The sequence below is a fragment of the Chanodichthys erythropterus genome, chromosome 9 (genome assembly GCF_024489055.1).
Source record: "Chanodichthys erythropterus isolate Z2021 chromosome 9, ASM2448905v1, whole genome shotgun sequence".
Lineage (NCBI taxonomy): Eukaryota > Metazoa > Chordata > Actinopteri > Cypriniformes > Xenocyprididae > Chanodichthys > Chanodichthys erythropterus.
In genome coordinates, this window is record NC_090229.1 from 24,075,111 (window position 1) to 24,088,514 (window position 13,404).

Genomic DNA, 13,404 nt, shown 5'->3' on the forward strand with positions numbered 1-13,404 from the left:
AGGTGCCAAGTTCCCAGTCAAAAGGATGAGGGTGCGAAACTGATAGAGGAGGGTGTGAGGCTCTCTGGAAATAGTAGCGCGCGAGAAAGAGAGAGACAGAGAGTCTGCAGAATCCATAACATTTGAATCATTAATCTTTCATCAAAGTCTGAGAGGGGCAAAAAAGAGAACAGCCCAATCTGGTAAATGGAGGGCTACAGATGAACACCATTATGAAACAGAAAGCAACAGTTAAGATTCAGTAAAGAATCACTGGAACATGAAATCAGGTAGTGAAACTTAATTCAAATACCATTTAATTAGCAAGTAGAATTTGTTGGTTTGTGTAGAAATGTAAGCAAACACATTAGCAATATTGTTCCATATTGTTCCAGTTATTTTTTAGGAATCAATTTAACATTCTTAGGAACATATTTTTGTATTCTATTTTTAACCATAAACTAACATTCTTTCTGGGAAATAAAAAATAAATAATTGTTCACTGGGAAAGACACTTACTCTATAAAAATGAGAAAAAAATAAAAAAAGTAAAAGCCAAGAGAACAGATAAGAAGCAGCTTTAAATTATGGAACATATTTTTGCATCAAAAAACATTAATCAGGGCCAAATGTGTTGCCTACAGTTATTAATCGTGCCTTAACTCTCACAAAGCAGCATCAAGCAAATACAGCAGTGAAAACAAGATGCATCGCCTGATAAATGCCAGATCACTTATGATACATGCTGAGACCTTTTATGGCAGAAATTTGGGAAAAATATCCTTTAAGTATTTGTGTCAAAGCCTATTTTTGTAAATCCCAGATCTTTTTCTGATCTAGCTTAAATCAAAACAAATAATGGATGATACAGACATTTTTTCTCCGCAGGAGCACGAAAGCAGCTTATATATTTCTTGCCATATATATCTTTCACAGGCTTGATGAGGAACAGAGAGCAGTGTATTAAACTAAAAGAGCATGCCACATACACTGTAGCATCTGTTAAGCCTCACTTCATTTACTGTAAATAAGTTAGGCTACATTAAAGCAGAATTGTGGGTAAAAACAAGCTTTTGGTATTCTATGCTTTCTCACCAAAAGGGACATTCTGTAACTGCTGAAATGGATGAGGAACCTGTTAGATCTGCTTAATACATTACATTCGCTTCAAGTAAACCATAAATTAATTTCTTTAAACGTTTAATAGGGAACTTTGGTTAAAAAAAATCATTACAAATACATCTCAGAAAATAGAAATCAGACAACATTACGTTTATTTATCGTCTGCAAAGCACGTTTCCCTCAAATATAACTGTGAGATGTTTTATTGTTAGCAACAAAACTTGAAATGTACCTTTCACTCTGGTTGACCTGAAGTTCTGGTACAGTCAGTTGTGTTTTGTGTATTTTAACGCCATCTTGTGGTGATGGTGAACGCCTATTATAATAACAGGACCAGGTGACCCCCGCAACAGGTAGTTTTGTATCCTTCCAAATAAAATAGTTTTTCTCAACAACCTTTCCCATTCCACTTTTAACTACATTTTATGTCAAAAATAAGTAACTTAGAATTGAAAGTACTGTAAAGCACGAAGAATTCTGAAAAATAGGAACGAATAAAGATGATGAATGTATTAAGCAGCGGAGGGATACAGATGAAATCAGGTTAACGAGCAGACTGGAGTTAATTGAATGTCATTTGGCGCTGCTCGAAGAAAGGGTAAGAGGTGGTTGACGATTTCTAAGATTTCGTTAATTTTATACATATATAATTAGATACTTAATTGTTCCTGACAGTTGTTAAAGTGTTTCTTTTCTTATAAACAACGGAAATGTCTTAAACCATCAAATTTAGTTTGTCATCTTGTTTTGTCAGTATTGAACAATTAAGTCATTAAACAAACATTAGTTGCACTATATTATATACACTTTCCTCAAGTATTTAGACAAATACATGTGTTTCGAATCATTCGAGTAAACATTTTTTTCAAGAAAAAGAACTTTGTTACAAGCACCAGGGCCCAAGCGCGCCAAACACGTGCAATTATAGGTCTACAATTAACAACTAAGTTAACATATTTAGTAACGCAATAAAGTAATATGCATTAATATTGCTTTCTTAAAATGTAATAAGGCAACAGTGTATGATATTTAACGCTTATGCTGTATGGTAGTTAAGTATTTTATAGACCTACGCACTTGTTAAGTGCGCACTTGTCTGAGAACTCATAATAACTTTGATAATAAAAGTGCAATTTTTATTATACAGGGAAAATTGTTCTGTTAATAAACACATTAATTTCATAGAATTCAAAAATTTGAGGTTAAACCTAATTAAGACACAATTTGAATACAACACGTGGCGTTGGGCTCCATACACGTGAACAATATGGATAAATCACATTTTTACATGTTCGTTTTACAAGATTCCTCGATGCATCTCGGAAATGTTCTATAAAAATTAGCTCGTTGTTTGTGGCAAATGAAGCCCTTAAGTGTCAGTTGGCCATTGATGATTACTTTTTGTATCCACCTTTATCTTAATGAGCCTACTGCGTTTAAGATAAATAAGTGAAATAATTTCAAATCATGAGCTTGCGTTACAAATAAGCCGTATAGGTCAGTTTGACTGAATGAGCTGAGCTGTAACATTTCCTTAATCTGCTATGTTCAGATGTCAGAAAAATAATAATTCTTGCTATTTTCAATGCGACATGGTATAACAAGAATATCTATGGAAAGAGCTCTTTTCAGTAACTGCATTCTTTTCCTCCTGATTGTCTTTCAAAAGGACGGAAATCACTTCGAAATATTATCTCATGTTCCATTTAAGGAACATTTTCAATTAATTTGTAAATGCTTTTACATATTTAAATTCTTTTAGTGTTTGATGGTTGAATGATGAGTAGAATAATGTCATCTCATTGTATCCAGTTTTTAAAAATGCTTATTGCATTCATAAAGAAAACCTTTCGCTGATTGTTAAAGGATTAGTCCACTTTTAAATAAACTTTTCCTGATAATTTACTCACCCCCATTTCATCCAAAATGTTCATGTCTTCCTTTCATCAGTCGAAAAGAAATTAAGCTTTTTGATGAAAACATTCCAGGATTTTTCTCCTTATAGTGGACTTCAATGGCCTCTAGATGGTTGAAGGTCAAAATTGCAGTTTCAGTGCAGCTTCGAATGGCTTTAAATGAGACGAGACAAGGAATAAGGATCTTATCAAGTGAAACAATCAGTAATTTTCTTAAAAAATACAACTATATGCTTTATAAACACAAAATATCGCTTTGAGCATACTTACGGTTTCCGCATTCTTCAAAACGCTTACACTGTATGTCCTACGCCTTCCCTATTATACTTACGGAACGAACGCAGCGCCAGTTTCATTTTAAGTAGAATAGGGAAGGCATAGGACATACAGAGTAAGCGTTTTGAAGAATGTTGAAATAGATTTCTGCAAAAAAAACAATTGAAAACATGGCCTTTGTGCACCAGACAGTAATGTGGTTCTTTAATATTTATTTCTGTATGTTGTAACCTTAAAACTCTGAACGAATCAAAGTTGTGCTTGCCTTCTCCTTCCTATTGTGATGTATGTCTGAGTGAAATGTCTTCTCAGACAAGAAAAAGGGCAGGACTTGATTTTTCTATTAGGAATTGGTAGGATGGTTGCGGTTTGCTATTGCTGTGATCTCATGTGAGTGACCGGTTGTCCTGCCCTCACGCCAATTAAAACGTCATCAGAGAAGAGATGTTTCAAGAAGCAGTGGAAGTTATTTTGATTAAAGTATGCAAGGGAATTTTAAAATTTGTATAAATGAATAATTTATAACAAATACTGCAATATTCCATAAAAAGATGAGAATTGTTTTGACTTCGTGGTGACTTTAACTACTTGTGTACAGCATTATACACAAGGCATTGTGAAGAAGCATCAATATGACGGGACGGGCAAGAGCGAGGTCAAGAGGCAGAGGTCGTGGTCAAGAGCCTGCTGCTCCTGGCGCTGTGAGTTTATTTATAATTAGTTGAACATGATAAAGCTTTATAGAAATAAACTTATTAGTATTTCAATTTCTCTGCAGCAACCACTGGTATCACAAGAGGCTGCGAAGCCTGTTGTGCCCACTCCACCTGAAGGACAGCTGGTGGGCAGAGGGAGACAGAAACCTGCACCTGGAGCGATGTCTGAAGAAGGTAAGTGCATTAGAGCAACAAGAGGAAATATGTACTATGTAATGTATTATGTCATACTATAACATTCACAAATATTAATTCTTTGATCTTTTGCTTATTTCTGCTTGTAGCGATGCTCCAGATTTCTGCAGGCTTTCAGCAGGTGAAGATAGGGGAGAGAGGTGGGCGCAGGCGGGATTTCCATGATTCTGGTGTCCACACTCGCCAGCTCATGGAACATGTGAAAGAGTCCAAAACAGGTAACAACAAAATGTTAAGGAGCGTGGGTTGATTTTTACTACATTTCCCATATCCTTGTTCTGGTGTACACAGTTGTCTTAATGTGTGATACTAAATTTGAAACCCTTCCTGTGACCACAGGTGTTTCAGGCACTGAGATTGAGCTGAGGGCCAATTTCATGCGCCTGCTTTCACGGCCTCTATGGGCTCTGTATCAGTACCACGTGGACTACAAGCCACCTATGGAGTCCCGACGCCTGCGCTCGGCTTTGCTTTTCCAGCACGAGGAGACTCTGGGCAAAGCACACACCTTTGATGGAGCAATTCTCTTCCTCCCAAACAAACTGCACAATACTGTATGTTTTTACATCCTCAATGTGCTTTGGTTTTTATTTAAATGCTTTTTGTGAGGCTTTGGCATGTTGATTTGATTTGATGGTAAATGATAAGTTAATTCACCTGTAGGAGACGATCCTGTGCAGTGAGACCAGAAATGGTGAGAGGGTTGAGATCACTGTCACACTGACCAATGAACTCCCGCCATCCTCTCCTGTATGCCTGCAGTTTTACAACATTCTCTTCAGGAGGTAATCACAGAATGCAGACTGTTTGAAATTAGTGTTGTTCCGATACTAGTATTGGAAATACCACAGATTCCATTTTCGAGACGAATGCTAAACTATTAGGCTATTTATTATGTAAGTTTTGTACTTCACTCACATTATCGACAACATCATTCACATAACAGCACAGTTAGATGGTAGTCATAGGACGGCAGATTGTATTACAGAATTGAATTGAGCAGTGTAAAGTTTTATATGTTTGGTTGATTGTATTTTATTTTAATTTTTAACAACTGCGATATCAAGTAAGCAATGCAAGAATTTGTGTGCGCACGCATGAGGCACCGTCGCGACCACTGGAACGTTTTTTCCTAAACTGTACTCCATAATTTATGGTTCATGGTTGTAATTTAAAAGCCAGACATAATTCATACATTTACAAAAGACATTTAAATAACGAAAACAAGCAGAATGTCTGTTTCCTTTCCTAGATCGTTGGAGTGCGCCACAATGAACCACTTTTGATTTGTTAATATGTAGACCTAATTATATGGTGAAATATTTCATGTAGCCTATAGGCCTAAATATTCCCTTTTATTGTATATGTGTTATGTAAGCCTATAGTTTTATTCTGTTTTCTCCGTTCACCGAACCGCTGCATGTGAGTGATGTGGCGTTGTGTGAACTCATGTTCAACATATCCTGTAATTTTCGCTGGTTTCAAAACGCACAACAAGCTGCATATTAGCCTACTTGACATTCATTGTCACTTAAATGTATGCCTTAATGGTGACACATATCATCGGAAAAACTAATGCCAGGGCATTGCCATTGTAACTTACCTAAACTATATGACTTGACATTTAAACAATTAAAAAATATGTAGCAAAAGAGGTACATATTAGCCTGCGTTGAGCGTGTCAGTGCGGGCATCTCACTTTAGAGCGTGAGTGCGGGCATTTCACTCACGTTGGATGCGTTAGCATCACATTTGCATAGGCTGTGCTATTTGAATTTGTGATTGGTTGACTGCTAAATCAAAATATTAAATAGAACGAAAAAATAACGTTGTTAACCGGTTAATGGCCATTTCAAATGAGCGTTTCTGTTCAAAATGTTTCTGGTTACGTTCCGGTCAAAATCGGTCAAGAAGTTTCCGGTTTTCGTTTTTGTTCCTTGAACCGGTTCAGAGCCCTGCAACCAGGTATCGGATCAGTACTCGGTATCGGCCTATACCCTGAGCTCAGGTATATGAATCGGTATCGGGAATGTAAAAGGGGTATCGGAACAACTCTATTTGAAATATGGTTATTTATGAGGAGTTTAACTTTCAGTCCTGTTTATTTTGTGTTGTAGAATCCTGAGGATACTAAACATGCAGCAGATCGGACGCCATTATTACAATCCTGATGATCCATTCAACATTCCCCAGCACAGGTTTTGAAACAAATGTGTTTGTGTGTCTGTGCACACATACCTGCTGCTGGAAAATTGAACAATGGACTGTATCTGTTTGCAGGCTGACAATTTGGCCTGGCTTTGTGACCACCATCCTACAGTACGAGTCGAGCATCATGCTGTGCACTGACGTGAGCCACAAGGTTCTGCGCAGCGAGACGGTCCTTGACTTCATGTACAGTCTGAGGCAGCAGTGTGGAGACCAGCGCTTCTCTGAAGCCTGCACGAAGGAGCTTGTGGGCCTGATCATTCTGACCAAGTAAAATGAGCACACATTTACAAATACTCTGTCAGTCAAAAGTTTCTTATCCTCACCAAGGCTGCTTTTATTTGATCAGAGATACAATAAAACATATTTTGAAATATCACTACAATTTTAAAATATATTTTAATGTAACTTGTTCCTTTAACTGTTAATCTGAATTTTACAGTACAAGCTAAATTAAATCTTTTTGGCATACTTTGAAAAATATAAAGTGAAAAAGAATAGCATTTATTTGAAATAGTAATCTGTAGCAACAATGTAAAATGTCTTTGTCGTTTTTGATCAATTTAATGTATCCTTGCTGAATAAAAGTATTCATTCAAAGTATTCATAAATTTGTACCGACCCAAAGTTTTTGAATTGTAGCGAGAGTTTTTCTTGGATGGATTTAATACTTTTTAATTTGTAAAAGTGGTTAAATGTGTGAATGTACTAACTAATGGTGTTTAATAAATTATTATTCATAGGTACAATAACAAGACGTACAGGATCGATGACATTGCCTGGGATCATACCCCTAACAACACATTCAAGAAGGGAGATACAGAGATCTCGTTTAAGAACTACTTCAAAACGGTAGCTTAATAACATAGGGAATTATTTTGATACCAGTTGCAGAATTTAATGGTCATACTCAATCATTCTCCTCCTCTCCAGCAATATGGTCTGGACATAACAGATGGCAACCAGGCTCTTCTGGTTAGTCATGTGAAGAGACTCGGACCCGCAGGACGGCCTCCACCAGGACCTGCCATGCTCGTTCCAGAGTTCTGCTACCTCACTGGCAAGTCTTTATTGAAGACCCATTAAAATGGTCTGAAGAGTGCCATTTTCTTTCATGTGAAGTATTTCAACACATTTCCTATTGAACAGTAAGCTGGGGTGGGACAAAACAAAGGACCCGTCATTTGTTTAATAGCCAGTATCCTGTAGTTTAGTGCAATTGAAGACACTGACAAAACTTTCAATGTATCCGAATATGTCTACTACTTGTCTGTTATATAGTAGGTGAAAATCAAGATGTAAAATGAGCAGTATGTCTGAAGTCAAAGTATTCATACAAAAGTTAGCGAAAAGCACCTGGATGACCTACTACTTCCTGTGAGATTCTGAAGTGTACGCTTGATACTTTACTATCCCATGAGACAACGAGTGAGGATTTGTGAAGCAATGTGACTGTGATAACATGGTGAATGCAGTGCATCCAGATTTTCATACTACATACATTCATACTATGTAGAACATACTAATTTAATATTTGCAAGGTTTGGTCCATATCCAATTTCAGTACCTTAGTTAATGATTGATTTGCTACTTGCTTAAACACAGTGGCTGGTGAGGTGGTATTTATAATTAAGGTGAAGGGGACTTTTTTTTTATTGTACAAAACTTTGTATACACAAAGGTGAGATGTGTACACTAGCATATAGATGACCTCAAAGCTAATAGACAGTAAAATATGGAGTAAAATGAGTTAAAGTTTTGTTTTTATATAAAAAAAAAGGTGAAAAACTCCCTAACCTGCATGCATTTGTTTTGCCTTGAAGGTTTGACTGACAAGATGCGTGCTGATTTCAACATCATGAAGGATCTTGCCTCGCACACAAGGCTGAGTCCTGAACAGAGAGAGAGCAGAATTAACCGCTTAATCTCCAACATCAACAGGTATAGGTTCTCTGCCAGCCCTGTTGATGTGTTGTTTCTTAATTTGTGTATTTGTATATCTTATCGGCTCTCACATACACTAGAAACGCAGACGTGCAGAATGAACTTACTACTTGGGGTCTGAGCTTTGAGAACCGACTGCTGAGTCTGAATGGAAGAGTTCTGCCCTCTGAGAGGATCATACAGGGAAGCAGAGCGGTAAGACAGCTTAACATCCCAGAAGGTATTCATAACGTAACTTTCATTGAGGTCTTCGTTATTCTCTTTCGCTTTCATCTCTTAGTACGAGTATAACCCATGGGCAGCTGACTGGTCTAAAGAGATGAGAGGTCTCCCTCTGATTAGCTGCATGAATCTGGACAACTGGCTGATGTTCTACACACGTCGGAACGCAGATGTTGCCCAATCTCTGCTTCAAACTCTCAACAGAGTGGCTGGGCCTATGGGAATCCGCATGCAGAGGGCCATCATGTGAGTTGCGTGAACTTTGAATGTCAAAAACTTGCCATTCCATTTTCATGTTAATAAGCATTTTCTGCCCAAGCAGGATTGAGTACGAGGATCGTCAGGAATCTCTCTTGAGAGCCCTGCAACAGAACGTAGCACGTGAAACACAGATGGTGAGACCAGCAATCACAAGCACAATTTGAATTTCTAAAGCTTTTGTTTCACACGGCTTCTGTGCCTTTCATAGGTGGTAGTGATCCTGCCTACCAATCGAAAGGACAAGTATGACTGTGTGAAAAAGTACCTGTGTGTGGACTGCCCCACTCCTAGCCAGTGTGTGGTGTCTCGCACCATCAGCAAACCTCAAGCACTTATGACTGTGGCCACCAAGATTGCTTTGCAGATGAACTGCAAAATGGGAGGAGAACTGTGGAGTGTAGAAATCCCAGTAAGACTCTGGAATGACACCAGTTGTGTTGGCTTGTGCCAAGATTCAGATTCCAAATTTAATCTTTGTCTTTCAGCTCAGGCAGCTGATGATCGTAGGCATAGACTGTTACCATGACACAGCTGCTGGGAAGAGGTCCATCGGAGCACTGGTGGCCAGTCTTAACCAGGGCATGTCCAGGTAATATAATAATTTGAAGATGGCACAGTCTAAACAAATATAAGGTAAAAATACTGTGCTCAAAACTATATTGGACTGGTTAGGCAGTAAAACAAAAGAGGAAGTAAACTGCAAAACATTTGAAGTAGATGAAAGCTTAGTTCTGGGAACCTTGCTGTTTGGTTACTGGTGGACTAGGTAGTCAATAGGATTACATAGTGGAAATGCTGCTGTTGTCATGTGGTTGTACATAATTGTTGTATAATTTCGCTTTTGTTATCTTTTCAGGTGGTTCTCCAAGTGCGTCTTGCAAAACCGTGGTCAGGAGATCATTGATGCACTGAAAGGGTCATTGCAAGGTGAAAATGTTGCAAAATTCTGTTTGAATACTGTCTGTTTAATCCCTTGTGACATAACTGACTGGGGTTATATCAGCTTAATTTCGCGCGAGCGCTCTTCACAAAGCGCACGTGATAATTTGAAATCTTAAGCAGCCTTCTGTCAGTGAGTTTTTAATTTATATATATATATATATATATATATATATATATTATTAATATATATACCCCACAGCATTCCAAACAACATCAATGATGCCTTCGTAGAACATTTGTTAGGAAAATAGGTCTACCGGCGGGCGAGACCACAAACTGCAAGCGTAACATCAAGCAAAGCGTGACCCCTAGTTATTAGTGTCACCTTGTTACTTTCCCTATTCTTAAAAAATTAAAATTGTTTAAATAAGATTGAAAGAGTTGTTGGGGTTAATACTAAAAGCTTAATTTGACTAACTTTTTGCTTCTGCCAATTGTATTTAGGCTTTAAAATTCATAAAACCTCATTTGTGAAGATTATCTTGAAAAAAATGTGTAAGAATTAAAAATTTGTTGGTCGCATCTTATTTTCTGCAACAATCCAAAAGCCAATGAAAAAATTCCCTGATCAAGAGAACCAGGGTGACGCAAACTTGCAAGTTGGCCTACAAAATACATCATCCCTGCAGCACTCTATACTGAAGCTTGTGTGTCTCTTTAGCTGCTCTAAAGGCCTATCTGAAGTACAACAATTCCCTTCCTTCACGCATCATCGTGTACCGAGATGGAGTTGGAGACGGCATGCTGCAGAGCGTGGTGGACTACGAAGTTCCTCAGATCATGCAGTCCATCAAGACCATGGGGCAAGATTACGAGTAAGCCACACTTCAGCCAGACACATTCACACTATGGGGATTTTGAATTCCCTTGGTTGTATTCACATTTATGTTTTGCATACAGGCCCAAGCTGTCAGTTGTAGTGGTGAAAAAGCGCATCAGCTCCAGATTCTTCGCCCGGATTGATGGAAAAATTGCCAACCCTCCTCCTGGAACAGTCATCGACACTGAGGTCACTCGTCCAGAGTGGTGTGTATAGAGTCTAGCGTTGTCATGATACTGGAATTTCTAACTTTGATACAATACCTTAAAAAATACTGATTTTTGATACCACAGGGAAAAATTAAAAAAAAAAAAATTTTTAAATTATGCCTTTTTTTTTTTTTTTTGTCCATCCATTGAAAATCTTAAATATTTTTAAGCTTCAAAAAGTATGACACATTGTAACAGTAATCCGCATGAATAGACAGACTTAATCTTCTGAAGAGACACAATCACTTTATGTAATGATTATTTTAGGCATTTATTCACATATAAAAATTTATCAATTAACATTACAATTATCTCACCCTAAATGTTTTCTCACTCAATTTGTTTTTTCAATGGGGTAATTTTGTTGCAGTAGCTTACACACAGCACAAGATCTTGATTTCAACCTTTGAATTGAATTTACAAGTAAACAGTCAGTAATAAAATGAGAACAAATAAATTACAAGTTATAGCACACATATAGAATACAGATAGAAAACTGCTTTAAGTAAAAAGTATTTAAGAAATACTACAGAAATTGAACAATCAAATGTAAAATAACACTGGATAGTTTTCTATGTAAAAAAAAAAAAGTTACAAAAATTCAGTCAAGAATATTGAGTGATTTTCTCTTCTTTGATTAACAGAAGGCAGTAGGTTTAATAGGCTGCTGTTACTTTAAGACCTGATGCACGGATCCAATATGGATGATTAGGACTGCACAATATATCGTTTGGCATTGAAATCACGATGTGCACATCTGCGATAGTTACATTGGAGGATGTGCAATGTCTAGTATAAGGATCGTTAATCTGTATGGACCAGACACCATGGCTCAAAACGCATGTTGATTCTCTGATTAATTGCAGTTTGACCATCAGACAATGAAAGTATCATTTGAATGTGTTTAGGTTCTGTCAGTTTAAACATTCAAGAGCTTATAAACCATTTGAGTGCACAAAGATGCAAAAGAGAACTCATTTTTGATTAAAATACGTGCAGCTGTGCACACAGACAGAGCCGTAAAATGCACATAAAAGACTGACTATCCTCGTAAACACAATTGATTATGGCTTAGATGAACGAAACGGACATGTAACAGTATTTTGGATCCGCGCCACACATTTGGTCTTAAAGTGACGATTTTTTTTATTTTTTTTTTGTCATTAATGTTAATCAACAGGGTTCCTACGCGGTTTGGAAAAGTATGAAATTTGATTTGAGTAATTTCCAGGTCTGGAAAAGTATGGAAAAAAGAAATCAGAGTATGGAAAAATATTTGTGTTTCCAGACTATTGTCTCTATTCAGTTTTCTAATTTATTATACCTGCAAACTCGACACTTTACAGCGAAATTAGCTCTTTTGAAACAAAATACATAATTTATGTGAATTGTGTAGATCCGAAGAGGTTTTTTTTCAGGTCGAGTGCGTGTCTCAGGATTCTCACAAGAATCGAAAATGGTCTACTTTCCCATAGACTGGAGTGAGTCGTGATCTTTCTTGGTGCTCTGTGGCGTGATAGATATCGCAATATCGCGTTCATTATCGATGGCGATTCATATCGATATTGAACGTGATATTGCGTGGCTTATCAGTGAACTACGGCTCTGTCTATTAAATGCCGCTCCATTTGAAAGCAGGTGATGGCGATTTAGTGGTAAACAGGGAACTGGCTTTACTGACGAAATGCGCGTGACAAAAGCATTCGATATATCGCCCAGCCCTACCCTAATATTAGCCATTTTGTATTAGTTAAATAATATAACAACTAATCTAAACGCTGCATCTGTTTTCAGGTATGATTTCTTCATAGTAAGTCAGGCTGTGCGCTTTGGTTGCGTCTCACCTACTCACTACAATGTGGTGTTTGACAACAGCGGCCTCAAACCAGATCACATGCAGAGACTCACCTACAAACTCTGCCACATGTACTACAACTGGCAGGTAACGACCAATATAGTATCACACTGCTGCTAATAGCTCTACAATTCTGTGTTGCCTCATGTATTCTTCATGGTTTTAAAACTATTTTCTCCTTAATTTCTTACTTATTTTCTTACTTATTTTCTCATTTCTTTTAAGGGGATTGTCCGAGTGCCTGCACCATGTCAGTATGCCCACAAATTGGCCTTCCTGGTTGGTCAGAGCATTCACAAGGAGCCCAACATGAACCTGGATGACTTCTTATACTACCTGTAACCTGCTTAAGTAATAAGATGGAGGGTCTGAAATAATAAATGGGCCATTTTTATTAGTTTCTTTTCCAAGTTGATTCAGTTAAGTGAAAAACTATACTGTCAGAACATTTGTTCATATACCTACATAAAGTGTCTTGAAAGAGAAGCAGGTACAACAATTTTTGTGTTTGTAGAGGGAAATGCTTATGGTCCAACCTTTTTCTTTTTGAATATTTACTTCAATTGTTCTGATGCCTTGTAAAGATGAAGTCCCTATTTTATGTGAAGGGATGGTTCAAAATGCAGATTTCTTGGGTTGTGTGTTTAGAGGCTCTGATAATTTAATTACACATTGATTTTCTGGTTTCCAATATAAAAGATTAGTTATGTTTTGAATGTCTTCAGTGTTCATGTGCTGC

The 13,404-nt window shown here is 37.3% G+C and overlaps 1 protein-coding gene across 3 annotated transcripts; it reads left to right on the forward strand.

The window, feature by feature from the left end:
• Positions 1-3,925: 3,925 nt before the first annotated feature.
• Positions 3,926-13,007, forward strand: piwil1 (piwi-like RNA-mediated gene silencing 1). 3 transcript variants are annotated; one of them, XM_067393931.1, is made up of 20 exons: positions 3,926-3,998; positions 4,091-4,183; positions 4,294-4,422; positions 4,544-4,758; positions 4,868-4,989; positions 6,322-6,402; positions 6,485-6,682; positions 7,156-7,264; positions 7,346-7,472; positions 8,236-8,353; positions 8,437-8,551; positions 8,637-8,824; positions 8,901-8,973; positions 9,048-9,248; positions 9,325-9,428; positions 9,696-9,766; positions 10,443-10,596; positions 10,682-10,807; positions 12,605-12,752; positions 12,891-13,007. In XM_067393931.1, exons 1-20 carry the CDS (start codon positions 3,926-3,928, stop codon positions 13,005-13,007), a joined length of 2,562 nt encoding a protein of 853 aa, XP_067250032.1. The 3 variants fall into 3 exon arrangements, with proteins under 3 accessions (XP_067250032.1, XP_067250031.1, XP_067250033.1); XM_067393930.1 differs by having other exon boundaries at positions 3,926-3,994; positions 4,072-4,183; XM_067393932.1 differs by having other exon boundaries at positions 3,926-3,994; positions 4,093-4,183.
• The last annotated feature ends 397 nt before the right edge of the window (positions 13,008-13,404 follow it).

What these genes read in the sequence shown, in the direction of transcription:
- piwil1 (XM_067393930.1), top strand. Translation starts at nt 3,926, where the DNA reads ATGACGGGACGGGCAAGAGCGAGGTCAAGAGGCAGAGGTCGTGGTCAA. An exon ending in CTTAACCAGGGCATGTCCAG is followed by an intron (nt 9,429 to 9,695) that starts GTAATATAATAA and finishes TTATCTTTTCAG; the next exon opens with GTGGTTCTCCAAGTGCGTCT. An exon ending in ACTGAAAGGGTCATTGCAAG is followed by an intron (nt 9,767 to 10,442) that starts GTGAAAATGTTG and finishes GTGTCTCTTTAG; the next exon opens with CTGCTCTAAAGGCCTATCTG.